This window comes from Brugia malayi, assembly GCF_000002995.4.
Source record: "Brugia malayi strain FR3 genome assembly, contig: Bm_v4_ChrX_scaffold_001, whole genome shotgun sequence".
Classification (NCBI taxonomy): Eukaryota; Metazoa; Nematoda; class Chromadorea; order Rhabditida; family Onchocercidae; genus Brugia; species Brugia malayi.
The window spans coordinates 24433-44590 of NW_025062479.1; the positions used below are offsets into that span (position 1 = coordinate 24433).

A 20158-nucleotide genomic window follows, 5' to 3' on the forward strand; every position below is an offset into this window, starting at 1 on the left:
ATGGAAGTTAAGAAATAATAAAGTGTTTAATTTCTTTCAGTACTTCATACTTTCATTTTGGTATTATCATATGTCTTATTTGATGTTTATAGAAGTTGAAAATTTATTGAAATTAATAAACTTGCAAAAAAAAAAAAAGAAAGAGATAAAACGAAAAATAATAAGTCATTAATTTATGAATAATTATTGCCAATGTTATCATTAATGGGAATGAAACGTAAAACAATGGAGTACCAATGCATTTAAAATTAACTAATGAATTTAAAAAAATCATCAATATAGTACAATTGGAAGTTCAATTTTTCACTATTACTTATCACTTTTTTTTCCAATACTTTTTTGTTTCAAATAACTTCAATCAGTACTAATCAGTGCTGCACGCTTAGAAATGCAATTTAAATATTTGATGAGAAGTGACAATCTCACTGTTATTCTCTTTATTTTAATAATATAAATTTTAAGGATTCAAAAGAAAAAAAAAAGAAAACATTGCTATGAAATTTGCCGAAAAAAAAGAGTTGGGTTTTTTTTTTTTTTCTTTTCTCACGTGTTACCAATGAAATCTAATTCGTAGATGGACTAAAAAATTTTGATCGAAATTGAAAATATAAGGAAAAAAAATCCAAATTTATTATATACTTTTTGCTTTCCCACTAAAAAGCAATAGCGGTGATGCTAGCAAAAGTGTAATCATTACAATTATAGTCAAAAAATAGTTGTGAAGATAATATATGAAATGGCTGTAATATTGGTGAAATCATTTTCAAAAGAAAAAAGTTTCAAGAAAAAAAAAATGGAAAATTTTGACAATTTCTAAATTGCACTTTATGGTAAGAAAAAAAAAAAGGAAAAAAGAGGTGCATTGATGTTTTGAGTAATAGAAATTCCAATTGGTCATTTCTTTTTTTTTTTGTGGTTTGAATGAAATCTTTTTTTCATTCAAAAAAATTCCAGATTACCATGGCTTTGTTATATAAAAAAAATTAATCGAAAAATGACTAAATCATATCAACAACTAAACAATTGTAGTATCCATTACTTATCACCGTGAATGAATATTTATTTATTTATTATTATTATTATTGTCGTCGTTATTACTACTATCATTATTATTAATCATTATCGTTAATAGAGGGTATGAAAAAAGGAAAAAAGAAAAATTAGTCATTTTAGTAAATTTTTTTCTTTTTTTTAATGAAATTAAGTCTTTTTTTTTTTCAGTTTGAAATAAAATCGTAAATTCAATCATTTTACTTTTTTACATATCTAAAAAAAAAAAAAAATGAATAAAAAATTTTAATCTTTTTGGTTAAATATAATTATTTATTTGTTTTATTTTGTTTTTTTCAAATATACGTATATTCCATTTTATTTTTATCTATAATTTAGCTAATTTAAACGAAGCTAAATGCATCACCATGGAATTATATCCAGGAAGATAATTACACTGATAAATTCATACTCAAAATTTGATAAATCGTTTTGTTGACTTGGCTTCAAGCGGAAATAGACAGATAGCGCTCCACCTCTCTATCCATCGACACATGCGCATACTACAAATATATCTCATAACATCTTCTCTCTCGCTCACCTCAAATAATAACGATGGAAAATGAATGAATTTAGTGAATTATCAATAAAAATTGTAGTTGAATTGATGAAAGCTAGAAAATGGAAGGAGGACAAGGAGGAAAAGAGATAGTGATGGATGGATTGGATCATTTCCCTCAATTTTCTCCCGATTAATGGTAACCAGCTGTTGTATAGGATAGATCCTATATGGATTATACCTAAACAGGTATTTACCTATCCCTATAAACCTTTTTCCCATTTTATCCATCAATTCGAATTGTAATATTTTCTCATTTATCTTTTTTTTTTTCTTGTTCTACCCTCTCCCTCTCTCTCTCTCTCTCCCCCTCACTCACATTGTATCATGCACTATTTTTATCTAACTAACAACAGATCCATTGTTGGAGTAAAAATTTTTAATAAATAGAACTCAAAATGAGAATGAAAAGCTAATGATATGGCGCGGAAAATTAAAAATCCTTTTGCCCTCATATCTGTTTTAAATGAACTGTTGTCCATTTGTTGTTGTTGTTGTTGTGTTATTTGGTTGTATGATTTAATTTAAAATTTATTTTTATCTTCTCTTTCTTTCCTTTGTTTTTTTTTTTTTTTTTTTTTTTTTTTTTTTCGTTTAAAAAAAATAAAAGACGAAAGAATAGAAGAAATTAATCTAAAGGTTAATAATTTTACAATCGATTCGAAGAAGAAATCTGAATAATTTGGCTAACAATTAACAATTTATTAAATGGTATCACTCCAGCCAATTACTATTATTATCACTCTAATCATATCAGCAGTTATTTATGGTTGTGCACCACCAGGATTTATTCCAAATCAAGATCCAAGTTTGTTTTGATTTTTCTCCATCTTTTAAATTTGAAACTTTTTCGTTTATATTTTCAAAAGTTTTAGAAATGTTTACAATAAATATATAATGTTTACTTTGTTAGACATGTATGGTATTCGGGTTTTATAGCAAATCATTTATTATATTAAACATGTATTATCATTTAATTACATGTATTTTTAGGCAGTTTAAAATTTATAAAATAATTTTTATTCCAACAACTTAAATTCCTGGTATTTTATGATTACATTGTTAAGTTTTTGTATTTCAGTTGGAAAATGAAAAATTTCGTTACAGTCAACAGAAGTTAAAAATAATTTGATGCTTTTCCATTAAACTCATGCATTTTGTAATTTATCTGATACAAATATCATAATTAATATTAAACTGAACTTTTAACTCAATATTTTTTCTTATTTCCTTTTCTTCTTTGAATACCAAAGATCTTTCTAATTTCTATTTTCACAATTTAATCAAGTTACAATTTTCCTGAATATAAGCACATTTTAATGATACATGACAATTTTTTACTTTATCGAATTTTATTAATATATCCTTTAAAGTGAAAATAAGAAAGTATTATTTTAAACAAATAAGAAAATATTATTTTAAAAACATTATTTCAGTCCTTTCACTTTCAAAATTTTTAAGTTTTACTTTGAAAAAAAAAAAAAAAAAACGTTTATTTGTTATGCATCTATTGTTTCCTTTACTTAAAAAAAGCATAGTTTGCAGTTTCCTTTTTTTTTTTTTTTTTTAATTAACAGTTTTACAATTAAATGAAAAAAAACATAAGAGTAATGTAATCAAACAAATAATTTCAAACTTTTATTATAAAAACTTTTGAACGCCTGGCTTATCCAAGTTAATATCTTTAACACTTGTTAAACTGTTATTAAAAATGTTGTAAAAAAAGGACGAGAAAAGTTACCAACATCGGAAAGAGCAGAAATAAAAAATCCAGAAATTGAACCTACTTACAATAACTTAAGAAGCAATTATAAGTAGTCATATTTATTTTTCATCAGTGTATAGAATCTGGAAAAAAATCAAAATTATGTTAATTTGAAAATGAAATTAATTTAATCTGATTGATTATAATTTAGGAATTGATTTAATGAAATTAATTTGATCTGATTGAGTAATCCATTTCTGTAATTTTTAAAATTGCAAAAATGGAAATAATTCATTAAAAGTGTCATTTTCAGCCAATTTTTTATATTCAACTATCAATTAAACAATTAGTGTTCAGTTTTAAAATTCAATAAGAATACGATAAGCGAACAACATTGAACTCATTTCTATCTAATGCTCAAATGGACCCATATGAAAGGAATATTGTATTCATAAGAAATTTTCAGAAGTTAAAAATAAAATATCGGAATAATTATTATCCTCTCATTTGAATACTTAAGTATCATTTCGTTATGGCCATTTTTCTTGAAATTTAAATCAATCTTTTGAAATGCACAATGAGCATTTTCCAGCTCGAATAATCATTTCCATCCAGTTAAATCAGTTCTTTTACCTTTTCTCTCCACTCTTTTCAATCTCTTCCAGTTGTTCGATCAATTCGTTTTATTTTTCAAACATCTTAGATTTATTTTTAAACAACAAATTTCTAATCATTCTAAAAATTAATCATTTGATTTTAGCATATATAGCCGGTCAATGCTCCGATTTAATCTTATATCCGGTAAAATCAGTTGATCAAGATGATCAATATCGATTTGATTACAGCGATGTTAGTTTTGGTAATACACATAGCCAAGGAGCAACAGTTACAATAACATGCACCGAAAGAGGTCGACCGGCAACAGTTGAGGGATATGATCAGGTTTTAAAACTAACTATTAATTTTCGGATTACTTCTAGCTATTTTTTCCTCAGTTAATTTTTTGCTACAGATTTTTTGTTAATTCAGCCATTTTTAAACTTAAAATTTTGCTCATTCATTTTCTTTAGCTTTTTCCTTTTTTTTTTTTTTTTTTCACAAATTTTGCTCAATTTTACTCATTCAAATTTTTCAAAGCAAAATTAACTGAAAAGCTTTAAAAAAAAAAAGTGTTTATTCATAATAAATTGAACAAAAATTAAATTTGTTCAAGGTAGAAATTTAATCCTAGAATGATGGAAATTTTAAACATTTTTTTTTCTTTACTTGCTTCAAAATACATGTTTCTTTGTTGATATATTCATTTACTGCTAAAAATGTTAAATAATTTTTTTTTTTTGACTTTAAATAACTTTTTTATTTTTCTTCATTTTTTTTTTTTTTAAATAATTTTTTCTTTTTACTTTCCTAATCACTTTAAAACGAAATTACAAAAATGTTGTTTCCGATGCTTTAAGTAATAATTTATAAACTTACAGCAAAGGACATCAATAACTTCATCACCAAGTTTGGTTGCAACATGTACCAATGTTGATGGTTCACAGTATGCTTGGACAATATTAAGAAGAATATTGCAATTTGTTGATTGTCGTTTTTAAAAAAAAAAAAAACGAAAAATAAAACTTTTTCCTATCCCAATATAATTTTTATTATCATTTAATAAATTATAGAAGTCAAATTGGTAGGGCAAATTTTAACTCAATCCTTTTTTTCATCACTTTTTTCTTTTACTTATTGAGAGTGTGCTTTTAAAGTTTGGCTAATAATGTTAAAATATTTTTCAGTTAATTTGATATTTAATTAAAATTTTTTTACAGTAAATAGCATCAGTCATATTCATATTATTATTTTGATGACTTTGTATCGGATTCATTTTTATTCTTCTTATACATATATTTCATGTATATCATATGAATATTTTAATTGAAAGTTTAAGTTAGCTTTAAATTTTCATATCATAACCAAGGTTTTTTTTTTCTTTTGCCTAATTGAAATTAAGGATTAGTTACAGGATAATTTTACTTTCAAATTCTGAGTGTTTTAATATATTAAAACTTTCGCTTATTCTCTTGTTTTATCATTTTTTTTTTTCTCTTAAGCGCTGAAAAAAAGAGGATAAAATAATTTACATCGTAATTAACAAAACATATTTTGTAGCTTTCTAATCTGAGATTATTCAGAATTTTATGCGTAACATCAAATTTTTAATAAAAAAAACATATTTTTCCTTCATCCTTCTTTTTTCTCTTTTCGCTTAAAATTTGATCAAAATTTTCCGAGCAGTTAGTTCATTGAAATTTCTAAATATCAGTATGCTCTTTCATAAATATGTGTAGAAATATTATTTAAGGTTTATTTTATCATTTTTATTCATCCACTATTTTTAGTTTTTTTTTTTTTATTTTCTTTTGCATAATTAATTTTCATCAAATTAAGCGTTACTGAATAAATGAATAAAACAGCTAATGTAAAAAAAAGCTTTTCTTTTTTCAATGCAATTTAATCAATTGTTAAATAATTTTTTTTTTTTTTTTTTTTTTTTTTTTTGTTAATTAAATTTTATAAAATAAATCTTTTACATGAATTATTCAATGTGTTATAAAATGAATTGCTTTCTTTCATTAAACATTACTGAGCAAATTTCTGTTACTTAAATGTCAACTTATTTATCATTTGAAATATGCAAATTTATGTGCAAAAAAAAAAAAAAAAAAATTAGAACAATCTAAAATTTTTTTTAGATTTTTTTTTTTTCCAATGGAGCTTTAAAAAAAAGCTCCATTGGAATATTTCGTATTGTATGAAATACAGCTGCCATAATAAATGACGAAAATTTTTACTTTTGATTTGTTTTTGTTTACTTCACCCTTATTTTGAACTATTAAATAATCAAACTAATCATCCAACAAAAATAAGAAATTGGTTACAAGCAAAAACAGTAAAATAAAATAAAGAGAATTAACTGATTTACATTTCTATTATAAGCATTAAGAACAAACAAGTAAATTACAAAAATTACATGCATAATTTTAAGATTTTTTTTTTCTTGAAATTAAACATTGTAACATTATTAGATGCTTAGAAATCATTGAAAAAAAAAGATATTTTCACAAATTTAAATTTTCAATGCTAAAATTTTAATGCTAGATGGAATAATTTTTGTGGATGATATGAAAGTTTCATTCAGAAATGATACATAATTACTGAACTAGAGAATTGTTTCAATATTCTCTCTACACACTGGGAGCAAAAATGCCAGAAAATGACCAGTGGGTAGTCATATGATGATGATTTATTGGGATCAACAACAGGATAACTGGAGCGTGATAGGTCATTTGCATACTCGGTCAGATCGATCTATTTTTAAATTATTATGCATTGACAATAAATAGACACAATTATATTACCCATTAGGAAATAAAAATTTTGAATTAATTTTCAAGACATTAACGCTCAAAATAACAACAGTAATTGCTTGACACATATCGTTATTTAATTGGTCATTTCATTCGGACAAGTGAATTCAGTGGTCATTAATGATCTTCTTAATAAATCTTCTCACTTACAAAAGTCTAAAAGAAAGAAACAAAACAAAACAAAACAAAAAATGGAAAAATGGAAAAATTATAGTATTATTCAAGTGAATCGTTTCTTTCACCTAAATTTACATTAAAATTCCTTAGAATTGTTTAAAAGTACAATATTAAGTAGACTAATTTCATTAATTTTAATTTATATTTGCATTGAAATATCTTTGAAAATTCGAAACTCTCATTGATTTTAAGGAATTGCATTGATACATATGCTGAATAATTTCCAGAATTTTATTTATCTATTTATTTATTTGCTTATTTAGTTATTTTATTTATTCATTTGTTTTTTGTTTTATTTTATTTTATTTACTTATCTATTTTAATTATTCTAAATGTTTCATTTACCTATCTAATTCAATTAAATTAATTGATTTGTTTATTTATTTTATTTAACTAAGTTTTTATTAATTTACTTAATCTACCTATTTTACTTTGTTTTTTTCTTTGCTTATTTAATTAATTAATTGACTCATTTACATTTGATTTCCAGAAAACTAAAATTCATCATTCATACTTCAGGGATTTTCGCCATAGATTTGACTATAATTCGAATATTACAGCGAATCAAGTTCGATATTCAGAAGTGGATAGATTGGTTGATTTGATTGTTGATCTGTCGATCATTTCTTAATTTTTTTTAAAGTGTTTGTTGTTTGCTTTTTTCTCTTTCTTTTTTTTTTCTTTGTAAATTGTCGGAATTAGATTGTTGAAGGTTGTTTGATTGGTTGTTGGCTTGTTATTTGCTAATCTGATTTATTGGTCTTTGCTAATGATTTATTTGTTTGTTAATAGTTATCTAACTTGATTAAGTATTGTTTTGATACTGGCCAATGTGTGACTCTAATTAATGAGCTTAATGAAATGGAATAAGTATAAAAGATAATGTTGACAATTTCAAATGAGTATACGATCGGAAATATATGTGTAACTGGAAAGTACCTTTATACTCCTAAAACGAAGGCTGGATTACGGTGGTTATTTTAATGGCGGAGTGCCAAGACAGGTGTGTTTTTTTGTGTAATTTGGGTTACTTGACTTATAGGGGTGTTTAGTGTGATGGATTGTAAGATGGTTTGAAGGTTGTAATTAAGTGTCTAATAACTGAAATTGTTGTTCGCATTAAAGGCCTTCATCAGGTTATTCTGTTAAGTCTTATTCAATTAAGTGTGGGAAAACTTGACTCTATATGTTTTGGACAGCATTGTGACTATTATTTTAAGTAAGCTTAAAGTGTCATTCATCAATACACCGTGCCTTATTTTCCTGTTCTTTTTGGATAGTTCGTTATTATTTAGCAGGCCGTTTGATGGTTCTATCAAATCGAACTGTACTGTGATATCCAAGCTGATTGTTAATGGCTTTATGATATGGCTTTGTGGTTATTCTTGTGAAATGTAACAGGGGAATTAATGCTTTTTTATTTTATTGAGAGGATGGTGACAGATTTTGAAATTTCCGAATAGTCACTAATTTGAAGAAGTGTAATCAAAAAGTTCTTTCTTTGTCGAATTTCCTGGAACTGGGATAAATACGGTTGATGACCGGATATCTCCAAACTAATCTGTAATTTCATTAACTGATTGAAAATCATGCTTATTGGTGTATGCTTGTGCGGCGGTTTCCTACAGTGTAATAATGTACCCTAATTTACAACTAGCATGATATTTCGATTGCTTTCATAACTCATCATTTTTGGATAGTTCGTTATTATCGTAATTTGCATTTTTTGCTTCTTTATATGGTCGATTTTCTATTTAGGTGTGTAGGTGGCGTGTGACGCGTGCATTGCGGTGTGAGAGTAAGTCGGAGGCGGTTGAAGAGACGAGGTAGGAGTATTCTGGAGCCATGAGTAACAACGACCCAGAGAGGTGCTACAAATGCAACGAAAAAGGACATTTTGCTAGGAATTGCCCTACCCAAATTCAGGAGGCCGGCCGACGAGGAGCTGGAGGAGGTTTATTTTTTTTCCTAACGTGTTTTATGTGATAGTGCAGGATGGGTGTATATTTTAAGCTTTAGCTAAAGAAATTCTGAAATGAAAATCAAAATTTTCTGATATAGCTATTTTTCACATAGTATGATTAGCGCTACTTAGATTTTCAGCAATTTCATTCATTTCAGATTGTTTTAATTGCGGACAGTCGGGACATTTTGCACGAGAGTGCCCGAACCAGCGTGGTGGTGGACGCTATTACGGTGGACGCGGTGGTGGACGTTCTGGTCAGAGTGAATGTTACCAGTGTGGTGGTAAATGATTTTGATGATTTTTCGCTAATTTTATACGGTTTATCGGATGATTGCAACATTTATGGTAGAACTGTACCTTTATTTAATGTGGTGTGCTTCCTGATAGGAATTGGGTGTACACTGAATAAGCTTCATAGAAGTATTTCATTATTTTCAGTAAACATTAGGTTTTGGGCACAGGTATCAGATTGAACCCCATTTTTTTTTTTAGGTTTTGGGCATTTTGCTCGAGAGTGTCCTACAGAACGTCGCGTTGGTGCTGCTGGTGGTGGGAATCAGAAGTGTTATAACTGTGGCAGATTTGGTCACATTTCACGTGATTGCCCGGATTCTGGTTCAGATCAGTCGAAACGGTGTTATAATTGTCAACAAATAGGGCATATCAGTCGTGAATGTCCGCGTAGTGACCGCAGTGATTAAAAACGTATTCGGAGAGATAGGCGACGCCATACTATTTTTTGATCAGGGGGAGGTTAATTTTACGGTAGGGGAGATTTTCCAATATATACCAAATTTATGGTGGTGTATTCTGACGCTTTATTGCACTTTTTTGTTTCTGTCCTTTTTTTGAGCAATTTGTTGCATGTCTCTTTTTCAGCTATGGATTTCCTCTTCCCTTTTGTAATGGGGTTCCATGGAATACATTGTAACTGTTTTTAATTGAGACTTCAGATATGAGTATAAGTTCATTTTCTCCTACCTGCCATTTGCCACCAACATGATCAACGATAGATTGGCGCTTTATCCTCCTCGTTGTTATTTTTGTTTCTTTTTCAAGACAAAAAATGATTTTCTAAAGGTTCCCTCCCTTGTCTTACATCCATTCACATATACACACACACATACACCTACGCATAAAGTCCTTTATTTTGTAAGCAAAAGAAAAAAAAAAAGCCATGTCTTAAAATATTTATACACGAGAAACGGTTTTCAATGTTTTCAAAATCTCTGTAAAAGTCATTCAATTCTCGCTATCTCGGTGTTACGAACTGTGTTGTTTTTTTTTTTTTTTTTTTTTCGCTGCTGAATTTTGTTTTCTTTAATTAGGTGATCTTTTCCTGTGTGACTGGCGGTGAAAGTATATCTTTTATCTGATTTGAGTTCTTCATTGTTTAGTGTCTCCGATAATTTGTATAAGGGCGGTATGTGTTTTTAATAAAGAATCTCTCGTTTCGGTTATTCTTGAAATTCTTCTTTCACATTCTTGTTCCGAATGAATTGCCTCAAAAGAACTTTTGGTATTCGATTGTGTATAACAGTGTTTTCTCTATTTTCTTGCAGCTAGGCTCCTGTTTGCATTGTGTATCCTGTATTGGAAGTAATAAAAGGGTGTGTTGCTTACTAAAATTACAGTGTAATAATTCTACAAAATTTTCCTTAGAGAAAAATGTTCCTTTTTTTATTTTTTTTTTTCTTTTTTTTTTTTTTTTAAACGCAGAAATAGCAGACCTGGGGTCTTAAATGTGAGGCAAGACGATTTACATTTAAGGAAAACACGAGTCGCCTCATATCCATGATTTCAAGTGGGTATTACGTGAGTAGACATGGATGGGATGTTAATCATGTAACAGAATATAACTCATAGAGGTGCTGGCGTAATGCAAGTTGTGATGTGGGAGATTAGTCATGATCTATCGTTCAAATAACTTTTATTGCTTGTTAGGCATTCAGAATATCTTAAGGGAACGAGAAACAGCAAATGAGCGATGTGAAATGATCATCGATTACGAGACCGGACGTAATTTTCCCACTGTTTTCGATGCAAAACGTATAACCGCATTGCGACTCGTGCGTCAACGATCTAAAACTTACGAAATTCAAAGTTCCTAATAATTCAAACTACTAATATATCCTTCCCTGGATATCAGGATTTATGTGTAACCATATCTACTCAAACGATTCAGAGGGAGAACTGGGCTTCATGGCTTGAAACTGCTAAGCCTTTAACTGTAAAAGAATGTGGTGAGGATAGTACATTCGATAGCTAATCCATCTCACCAATTTCATAAATACTTTTTTTCTATGAGGTTGTCCAAAAGCTTTTCAATAAACATGTATTTTTGAAATAGCAAAGAAGTATTAACCGAATCATGCTCTCCGTTCTGAATATCAATACCCAGTAGCTGTTTTGCCAGTAATTTCAGTGATGGAGTTCGTGAAAGGTTCAAAATTTTGCGGAATGGCAAGTATGTGGCGGTATCTCGTGTCATCTTGCGCGTATGAGAAAGACTCAAAACCTGAAAATGACAGATCCGTTGATCTTTTTCTCTCTCTCTCTTCCTATATATGATGCACTCCTATTTTAATATTAAATTATCAAGCTGAAACTTACTTTGAAGTCATTTTTGAGAGAATGTCCGACAACAGTTCGACCGCTGAGTAATTTGTGCACCTCTAATTGAACTTTCTGGAACGGTTCTCCTATAAATTTTAAGTTACAGCATAGGTTTGCAATGAAATAATGCATTAAATACTCACTGCTTGCTCATCTTTGTCCGCTACTTTTCCTATTCTAAAAAATGATAAAAAAAAAGATGCAATCGAGTGATATAAAAACCGACAGTTTGACCTGATAATGCTGTCGTTAACCACTGCACTGAAATTCTCAATAATCTGGCTGGATGAAGTATAACGATTGTCAAATAACTTACCATTCACCAAATTAATAGGCCTAATGCCGCTTACTGCTGTGCGGTAATCCGTTATATTCTCTCTTGGTTTCACGTACTTATCATAAATACATTCACCCTGCATATTTACAATTGAAATCCTTGCAAGCATGTTATCACTACCATCAATGCCAACGCCAACATATTCACAATCTACTCCAAGCACGTTCGTTAACTCGTTTTCCCTGCTAAACAGATCACTTATGGAAAGTTATCACAATTATCATTCCCACAAACTTCGCCTTAAAATCCACTTGTGACAATAATTCAAATTCCTCTTTAACTAGTGATCCAAACAAGCATTTATCAATTTGTTTAATAAACTGCTACTATTATGACTTTTTTCTTTTTTAACAATCAAATTATTATATTCCTCAACTTTAAAAATCAAAAAATAATTGCTGATAATACAGTCTGTTTCACGAATTTTATTTACAAAGTAATCGCAAATAATCCCGTTCAGCAATCAAATTCATGACACAATTTAAAAGTAATGAATAAAAAAGGTTATAAAAATGAACAATTCACTTACTTTTGTTGACTCCCTATAACTCCTAAAGATGAAATGTCTGAACCACTAGCTCCTCTTTCTCTGTCAAGTTTCTGTCGATTCACTTTCTTCTTGGCTAAACGAGCCATTTTTTTGCGTTTACAGATGGTGCTCCCATTATATGGATTACCATTAGCTTTTTCCATCGATTTCGTCTTCTCCTGCTTCAGTTCCTACAATCAGCCATAATATAGCTCTATAATGGCTGGAAAAGTACAATCGCGTGATGTAAGCAAAGTCGACTCGTTTTATTCAATAATGAAGATCAAGTGAACTGTGAAAAGTAAGTTATTTAACTTATATGGCTTGCAGGTCTTACGAAACTCAGAAAGTGAAATCAAAAATTCGGAACTAGGCAGTTATGGGAATTTCATTCAAACCATGGGAATTCCATCCAAAAATTACCTCTTGCAGTTGTTTCCAGTTTGCAGACAATGGCGTCATCTTGAGGAATGACAGGTCACACAGTTGTATTTGTTTAGAATTTCCGAAAAGTTATATTTTATACGTTCCTGAAAAAGACTTCGGACTGACAAGACATAACGACCGAGCACGCATTCCCAGCGAAAAGAGAAACCCAAATCTTCCTTCCAGAACATCAATTTAACAACTGAGAGATACAAGAAACTACGAGACAATCCTAGTGACTACGGACATAAGATTCATTGGAGTGGAGGAGAAACAGGACGCATGAGGAAAACGCAAATATTGCTTGAAAAATGAACGAAAGAGAGTGTAAGAAAAAGGGGGTGGAAGCAGAAATAGTTAGAAATGGTGATAGATACGATGTGAGTTATGTAGCGAGGCTTATGAACGAAAGCGTGAGAAATAGAGTTGAAGCAGAGATGGCCAGAATTAGTGATGCAGTGTGCTCTATGACGAGGCTTATGAACGAGAGCGTAAGAAATAGAGTTGAAGCAGAGACACGTAAAATTGGTGAAATAGTGTATGTTATGTCTTATATGGTAGAATATGAGATACTGAAAATAGCAGGAACTCTCACATTGTGGCAGAGATTGAAAGTGAAAACGTAGCATATCTAAAGAATAGCTACAATTTATAAAACTTTCCGTACACTTTTTTTTTTTCTTGTTTATTATTATGTGTTTTAGCTTGCATTGTCGAGATTTTTAGATTTTTTTTGTTCTAATTAATTCAACATATCAGTTAATTAAGCAATTTTTTCATTCGATTTTCCCACATTTCACAAAAATTTCGGAATCAAACGATCTCTGCAAATATTAATCTTATTCCTTGATAATAATTGTAATAAGATATGATTGGTCAGAAATGATCAGTAAGACCTTGAGCAGAGAATTATCAGTAGTTATCTCTTGATCTTATGTGAACAAGGGTTTTTTTTTTTTTCCTTTTATTTTTTGTTTTTTATTTTCTTTTTCTTTTTTGGATTGAATTTTCTTAATTTATTTCGGATAAATTTTTTTATATCGAATAGAAGTATGCATTTGCATCCGATGTGTTAAAGTTTCCATCATAAATCGTTGTTCAAGTGTTTCGATGTCCAACAATCGAAATTCTCGAATTGTCTGCAAAATTTGTTTACAGTTTTTTTTTTTTTTTTTTTTTTTTTTATTTTTTTAATATTATAATGATATAATTTCGACATCATTTTTATTTCAAATATTATTAGGAAACAGTTATGTTTATCTTACTTAGGATCATTTACTTTTAATAATCTGATATGAAATATCAGTGTTACATAAAGCTATTCAATTAAGTTTCTATATTTCAGACAAATTAACTTTATCCTTATTGCTTTCTTATCATGATAAGATTGTAGTTTTTTATTAATGGAGTGAAAATTAAAGCAGGAATAATGTGAATATATTCAAACCCCATGTACTGGTAAATCTCGACTGAAACTTATTCGACCAATATCTTGCAAAACAAGTTTAATTGATTTTCCATGCAATGGACCTTGTTCAATCATTACAAAGCCTAAAATTAATCATTGAAATTTAGCGGGATGAAATTTACTATTTCTATTTGCTACTCAATGTATAAATTGGTATTTGATAGATGGAATAATCTTTGCTACTTTTCCTGAAATATAACCGGGGACCGGATTTGCTAACAGTACTTGTTCAAATACCATTGTTCATAACAGTTGACAAAGCAACTTCTTTTGTATTCGGTTTCATAGTTATAAAACCATATTCACTATGCAACTCCTCACGATTATTCATATCCCATGCAAAAGCTCTGAAATTACATTTATTGTTAAAATTATTTGATATTAAAATGTTAATTTAATGATTTTTGATAAGTTTGATAAGCTGATGATATATTTGTTGATTTAACACATAATAATTTGTTAATTAATTAAATAATCGAAAAATTTACGTATAGTTAAGTGCTTTAAGAGCTTTTAAGCTGGAAGTTGGCAATGAAAATTCAATTTGTTCCCCATATGTAAATACAGGTATTGTTGGAAAGATTGCTTTGCCACCAGATTCAGCACGCCAAATTCCAATTAACCAGGCTAGTGGCTTCAATAATTCTGGTACATAACGTACATCATATTCTGAAATATTTTGACCTATAAGAATAACCACATTAAGCTTGATAAGTTCAAATTTCCTTTAGTTCATATATATACCATTCTATACTTCAATTCATATATATATATATATATATGAATTATGCTGAGCAGAATTGGAAATAGAAATTGTATGAAATGAATTATCAAAATACTGCTTCATGCATATAGTAAATATAAATTTAAAATAAAAAAATGATTTAAAAAAAGAAAAAATGTCCTCATGTAAGTGCTAACTTTTCTCGATTTCACCACATATCATACATGTCATTAAACAATTTTTCTTGGCAAATGCTGATTTCAAACACTGACTTCCATCTTGTGCAATTAAATCAGAACAATGTCGATCCAGATCTCTGCATTTATCTGCTACAAAATAAATAGAATTGTATACATGCATCATAAATTTATGCTTTAAAAATTCAATAAAACAGTTTCTAATATGTTATATGTTTGATTTTTTTTTTTTCAATTAATGTTATGGATGAAATCTTTAATGTACTTTACTTTTTCATTAATCAAAACTTTATATGCAATGTTTAAAAAAAAAAAAAAAGTGAAACATTACAGACGAATGAAGAGTTTAAAAAAAATTAAAAAGTCATTCATGTAAATATATACGCTTTGAGAAATTTTTGATAGGAATGTTTCAAAAAATGTTCCATAAAAAATTCACAAAATAAAAATGAAAAATATTTTTGTAGAAAGTATTTTTGATAAAGAAATATTATGTTTTGACCGTTAAATGTACAAGAATATTTGTTTCAGTCGTAGAAAAAGTTAATTGGTAGTTTGAATAAAGAAATTATGATGTTTTATTTTAAGTCGATTAAGCTCTTGTTTAAGTAAATCAATTTTACTCAAAATGTATTTTCTTTTATTTCAAAAATATAAAATCATTCATAGATTTATCATCAAAAATAATGACGCAGGACAACTACAAATTTGCCAATACAATTACATATTAAAATATGGCGCAATTTATTTTACGCTAAAACAACTTTTCACTACTTTATCTTATCACTGAAAAATCAAGAAAAATCAAAAAAATATTTGAAACACTTGGGATAATTTTCATGCCAAATGTTTAAAACATAATAAAACTATTTTGACTCAAATTATTGGATTTATTTCAACAAAAAGAAAAGCAAAAAAAAAAAAAAAAAAACGAAAAACAAAACAACAGAAGAAAAAAAATTTATTTAAAAAGTAAAAAAATCGACAAACTATATTATTTTCGTAATTTTCGATAATATTTTAAACATTAAACTGACCTGAATTTTTTGTCTTAGCATTGATTACCATTATAAAAGTACCAAGCGAGAATAAGCAATTGTAAAATAGCATCGTATTTCTGTATGCATAAATATAGATGATATCTAAAAAAAAAAAAAAAAAGAAAAGAAAAGAAAACAAAGGAAAAAATAGCTTAAAAAAGGTGAAATTTAACTTTGACACTTCTTTGTTTCAAAATCGACGAAATTGAAATGCATCAATAATGAAAGAATTGTGGCAAATGATTAGATGAGCGCATGTTTTTTTTTTTTTTTTTTTTTTTTCGCATTGTGAAAGTAATTAGAAAAGAATTTTTTCGTCTTTTTTTTTTTTTTTTTGTCTTCTAAAATTAATCAAAATAAGAAATTATTTGAAAAGGCGCAATAAGATTGATAAATTCGTTTTTTTTTTGAATGATATTATCGAATGATATTGATTAATTTATTTACTTAGGAAAAATGGCATTTCGTTATGACGCCATACATTAAGAGAAACAGAAATACCTGTTTTGAAAAGATGAGGAATAGAAAAAAAAAGATGAAAGGAAGATGAGTCATTTTTTTAGAAAGTTAAAAAGACAAAAATTCCTTCATTCTATTCAAAAAAATAAATAAATAAATTATCAGTATAAAATATAAAATGAAACCATCATATATAAACTTCGTTTTTTTTTTTTTTTTAAACGAAATTATGCTAGAATACATAATTATACACCCATTCATAATATACATTCATATTTTCTCGTTATCATTTGAATGATAAAAATGATATACAGATATTTCTTCCATGCACTGCAACAATTTGATATTAACTTGATATTTTTATCACTAAAACCATCAATGTAGCAAAATTATTTAATCAAAAAACTGATTTTAAATTACATGAAAACCGGATTTCACTATTCATGTATCATTTATGCATAATGATATTGCAGATAATGAATGCTTATTTAAATAATTCATGTAGAAAAAAAAAAAAGGAAAAAAGTGATATGTATTGAATATATATCAACAAACAGTATCGTGCTTCATCTATAGACTATATTTTAATTAATAAAATTCAATAGATAGTTAAAAATTTCCAAAAATTTAAACCATACCACAATTGCTATACTAATTTCAACAAAGAAATGTACAAATAAGAAGTATGCTGTCATTCTTAAATTTAATTTTATATTAAAAGACCTGTTTTATTTTTATCTAATATGATGCTTCTGTTCTACTTTCAATATTTACATGCTGTCAATTTTTCTTTTTTTTTTTTTTTTTTTTGTTAGTCAAACCTTTTGAGAGTATACTAAAATATGATGACACTTACTGTTGAATACAAAATGTTTTTTTTTTCTTTTTTTTAAAAAAAAAGAACAGAATTGGAAATAATACTGAAAAAAAAAGGAAGTTAAGATAATGCAAGGTTGAAGTACATAAGAGCGCAGCATTGGTTCACATCAAACATTTCAATTTTTTTCTCGCATTTGATAAATTTACAATCATTCAGTAAAATTTTACTGAATGATTGTAAATGTCAATCGATCATGTGACTAACTTCAACCTTTTCAAATTTTAAAAATTTTACAAATAATCGCACAATTTATTAAAATAAACGATAAATTTTCACGATCAAGTGATATCACTTAGTGAAATAACAGCATGCACAAACATTATTAATTATATAAAAATTACTGGTGCAAAAAAGAAAAAAAAAGCGTCAATTTCAAAATTTAAATAATAAAAAATAAACTGACATTATTGATTTGAAATTTTTTAAACACTGAAACTGAAATTTAATGAAAAACGATAGTTTTTGCTGTAATATAATGTAAGGTTAATTAGTTTTGCTTCCAGTTAAACAGAATAGATAATTTCAAGCAAGTTTCATATAATCATTACAACGCTGAATCGTTTTTCTGCTGTATTTGTTTCGATTGCTAATAATAATAATAACATTGTAATGAAAGAGCGCCATTTTTAATAATAAATGTTCTGGAACAACATAATATGACAAGCATTTTAATTAATTTTATTTCTTTTCATTAAAATTATTTGTCGCATCTTTTAGTAAACATATGACATGATATTATTATTATTATTATTAATTATTGCCAAATAAAAATTTTACTTTGAGTGTCAAATATTTAGGAAAATAGTAGAACTGAGAATGGAATAAAGGTGAGAAAAAGGAGAAAAAATGGAAGGTAAGTGAAAGAAAAATTAAGTGTTATCAATAAATAAGAGAAATAAAATTAGAAAAAAAAGAGCTATCAGAAATTTTTTCATTCAGTCCATTTTTTTTTTCTTTATTTCCTTTTTTTGAATAGGATCCGATTTAATTTATGGTCCTGAATTAATTTTTCAAACATTATGCCAATCATAATTTAAAAGAAATTAAAATTGTTAACACATTAATGGTAAGAAAACAATGAAAACAAAATAAGAGTAATCAATACAGTTTACTTAAACATGAAATTATATAATTTTATTACTGGATTTGAAAGGTTTGGATTGTAACTGTAACTTACAAGTAAGCAAAAGATAATTCTTGTCAATTAGTACTATAGTTTGACATAATTTTTGAAACAAAAGAAAGAAATTTATTGATCTAATCAAATGTACTTTTGTTTCTTCTGAACACTTAGTAACATTCATATTTTCTAAATTATCAACATTATCACTTATTTTTCATTCTGATAATATGAGCAATATAATTCTTACCAAAAAAAAAAAAAAAAAAAAATACAAAATAAAAAAAAAAGTTTTGTAAATTATTATGATAGATGTGATAAATAATGTGAAGCTTGAAAACAACATGTGAAACAAGGCTTAAATACTGATAATTTTTTGACCCAGTAAACAAAAATCAATAAATTTCATAGAGTTATTACAAGTTTAATTTAAAATATAATATATGCAATAGAAAATTAAAACGTTCATTTACAACTTTATCATTTCATTAAAAGGATTGAAATTTGCAATATTCTGCAATTTAAAATTCTAAAATCTAAAGAAAAAAAGTGTAAAATTTGAAATTTGTGGAATTATTACTTAAATATTTATTGCGTAAACATTACTGATTGTTTAAGAGTTGAAATTTTTGACATAATTTAATGCTTAATTTTTATATTCCATATTATTTTAGAATTTTTCGTAACGAACTATTCAGCATTTCATTTGAACGTAAAAGAAAAATGATCCATTAACATGTTTCACATAAGAAATCTAAAAAAGGCTGAAACGGAAAGTTTTCATAAGAGGGAGCATTGTGATGAGAAATGAACTCAAAGGCATTCGTTACCTTTATATTGTGATGAGGGGTAGTTACTTTTTTTTCTTGAAAAAGTGTTTTATTTTTTGATTATTACTATAAAAGTAGACTATTTTAGTTAGGTATATTAATCCGGAACTTGAAATTATCATCCTGAACGGAAAAACTGATCATCGTGTGTTGGTATATGTGAATTATTCCGACATTTTAAGTTTTACTCAGCACGTTTTTATTAGTGGTATCACATAATTGATAATTATACTAAAGGTATGTTTAACAATTTGAGCAAATTTAGCTATTAATTTATATGTGGCAGATTCTTCAAACATTTATTTAAGTTAAAACTCCACACCTTTTCATTAATTAATGCTGCCGTTACTAATTAATATTTCATGGTAAGAATAAATTAATCATTTGTACCACTTTTTAACAATGCTAGTAAATTCAGACTCATCCAGGAATTGGTGAATTTTGGGAAAAAAAAATTCAAGATTCAAAAGTTATTGATATATATTCACTTTAAAGTATTATAAATATTAATGCATGAAATCTTAAATGAATAACAATTATTACAGCATAATATGAATAATATTTATTGCGTATAATAATTAGCACTGCAGCATATAATATGATTACTAATAAACAATTTATTGCTGAATTTTTTTAAGTATTCCAGAAATATACATAAA

General features: G+C 27.3%; 4 protein-coding genes across 6 annotated transcripts; 2 read left to right on the forward strand and 2 right to left on the reverse strand.

The window, feature by feature from the left end:
- Nucleotides 1-2317: 2317 nt before the first annotated feature.
- Bm4911 (Uncharacterized protein) lies at nucleotides 2318-4912 on the forward strand (the record flags this gene model as incomplete). The annotated part of the gene is made up of 3 exons (XM_043073074.1): nucleotides 2318-2417; nucleotides 4075-4256; nucleotides 4793-4912. The coding sequence occupies 3 exons, from the start codon at nucleotides 2318-2320 to the stop codon at nucleotides 4910-4912; spliced, it is 402 nt and encodes a 133-aa protein (XP_042929008.1).
- A 3840-nt stretch (nucleotides 4913-8752) lies between these two features.
- Bm4910 (Zinc knuckle family protein) lies at nucleotides 8753-9574 on the forward strand (the record flags this gene model as incomplete). The annotated part of the gene is made up of 3 exons (XM_001896672.1): nucleotides 8753-8861; nucleotides 9029-9154; nucleotides 9366-9574. The coding sequence occupies 3 exons, from the start codon at nucleotides 8753-8755 to the stop codon at nucleotides 9572-9574; spliced, it is 444 nt and encodes a 147-aa protein (XP_001896707.1).
- A 1297-nt stretch (nucleotides 9575-10871) lies between these two features.
- On the reverse strand, nucleotides 10872-12817 carry Bm6304 (the record flags this gene model as incomplete). Of its 2 annotated transcripts, XM_043073075.1 has the most annotated exons (6): nucleotides 10872-10955; nucleotides 11239-11391; nucleotides 11487-11575; nucleotides 11806-12011; nucleotides 12356-12546; nucleotides 12779-12817. In XM_043073075.1, the coding sequence occupies 6 exons, from the start codon at nucleotides 12815-12817 to the stop codon at nucleotides 10872-10874; spliced, it is 762 nt and encodes a 253-aa protein (XP_042929009.1). The 2 variants fall into 2 exon arrangements, with proteins under 2 accessions (XP_042929009.1, XP_042929010.1); XM_043073076.1 differs by lacking the exon at nucleotides 12779-12817 and having other exon boundaries at nucleotides 12356-12519.
- A 980-nt stretch (nucleotides 12818-13797) lies between these two features.
- Nucleotides 13798-16280, reverse strand: Bm12794 (uncharacterized protein; the record flags this gene model as incomplete). Of its 2 annotated transcripts, XM_043073077.1 has the most annotated exons (6): nucleotides 13798-13920; nucleotides 14229-14332; nucleotides 14487-14596; nucleotides 14738-14918; nucleotides 15171-15302; nucleotides 16208-16280. In XM_043073077.1, the coding sequence occupies 6 exons, from the start codon at nucleotides 16278-16280 to the stop codon at nucleotides 13798-13800; spliced, it is 723 nt and encodes a 240-aa protein (XP_042929011.1). The 2 variants fall into 2 exon arrangements, with proteins under 2 accessions (XP_042929011.1, XP_042929012.1); XM_043073078.1 differs by lacking the exon at nucleotides 16208-16280 and having other exon boundaries at nucleotides 15171-15204.
- Between the last annotated feature and the right edge of the window lie 3878 nt (nucleotides 16281-20158).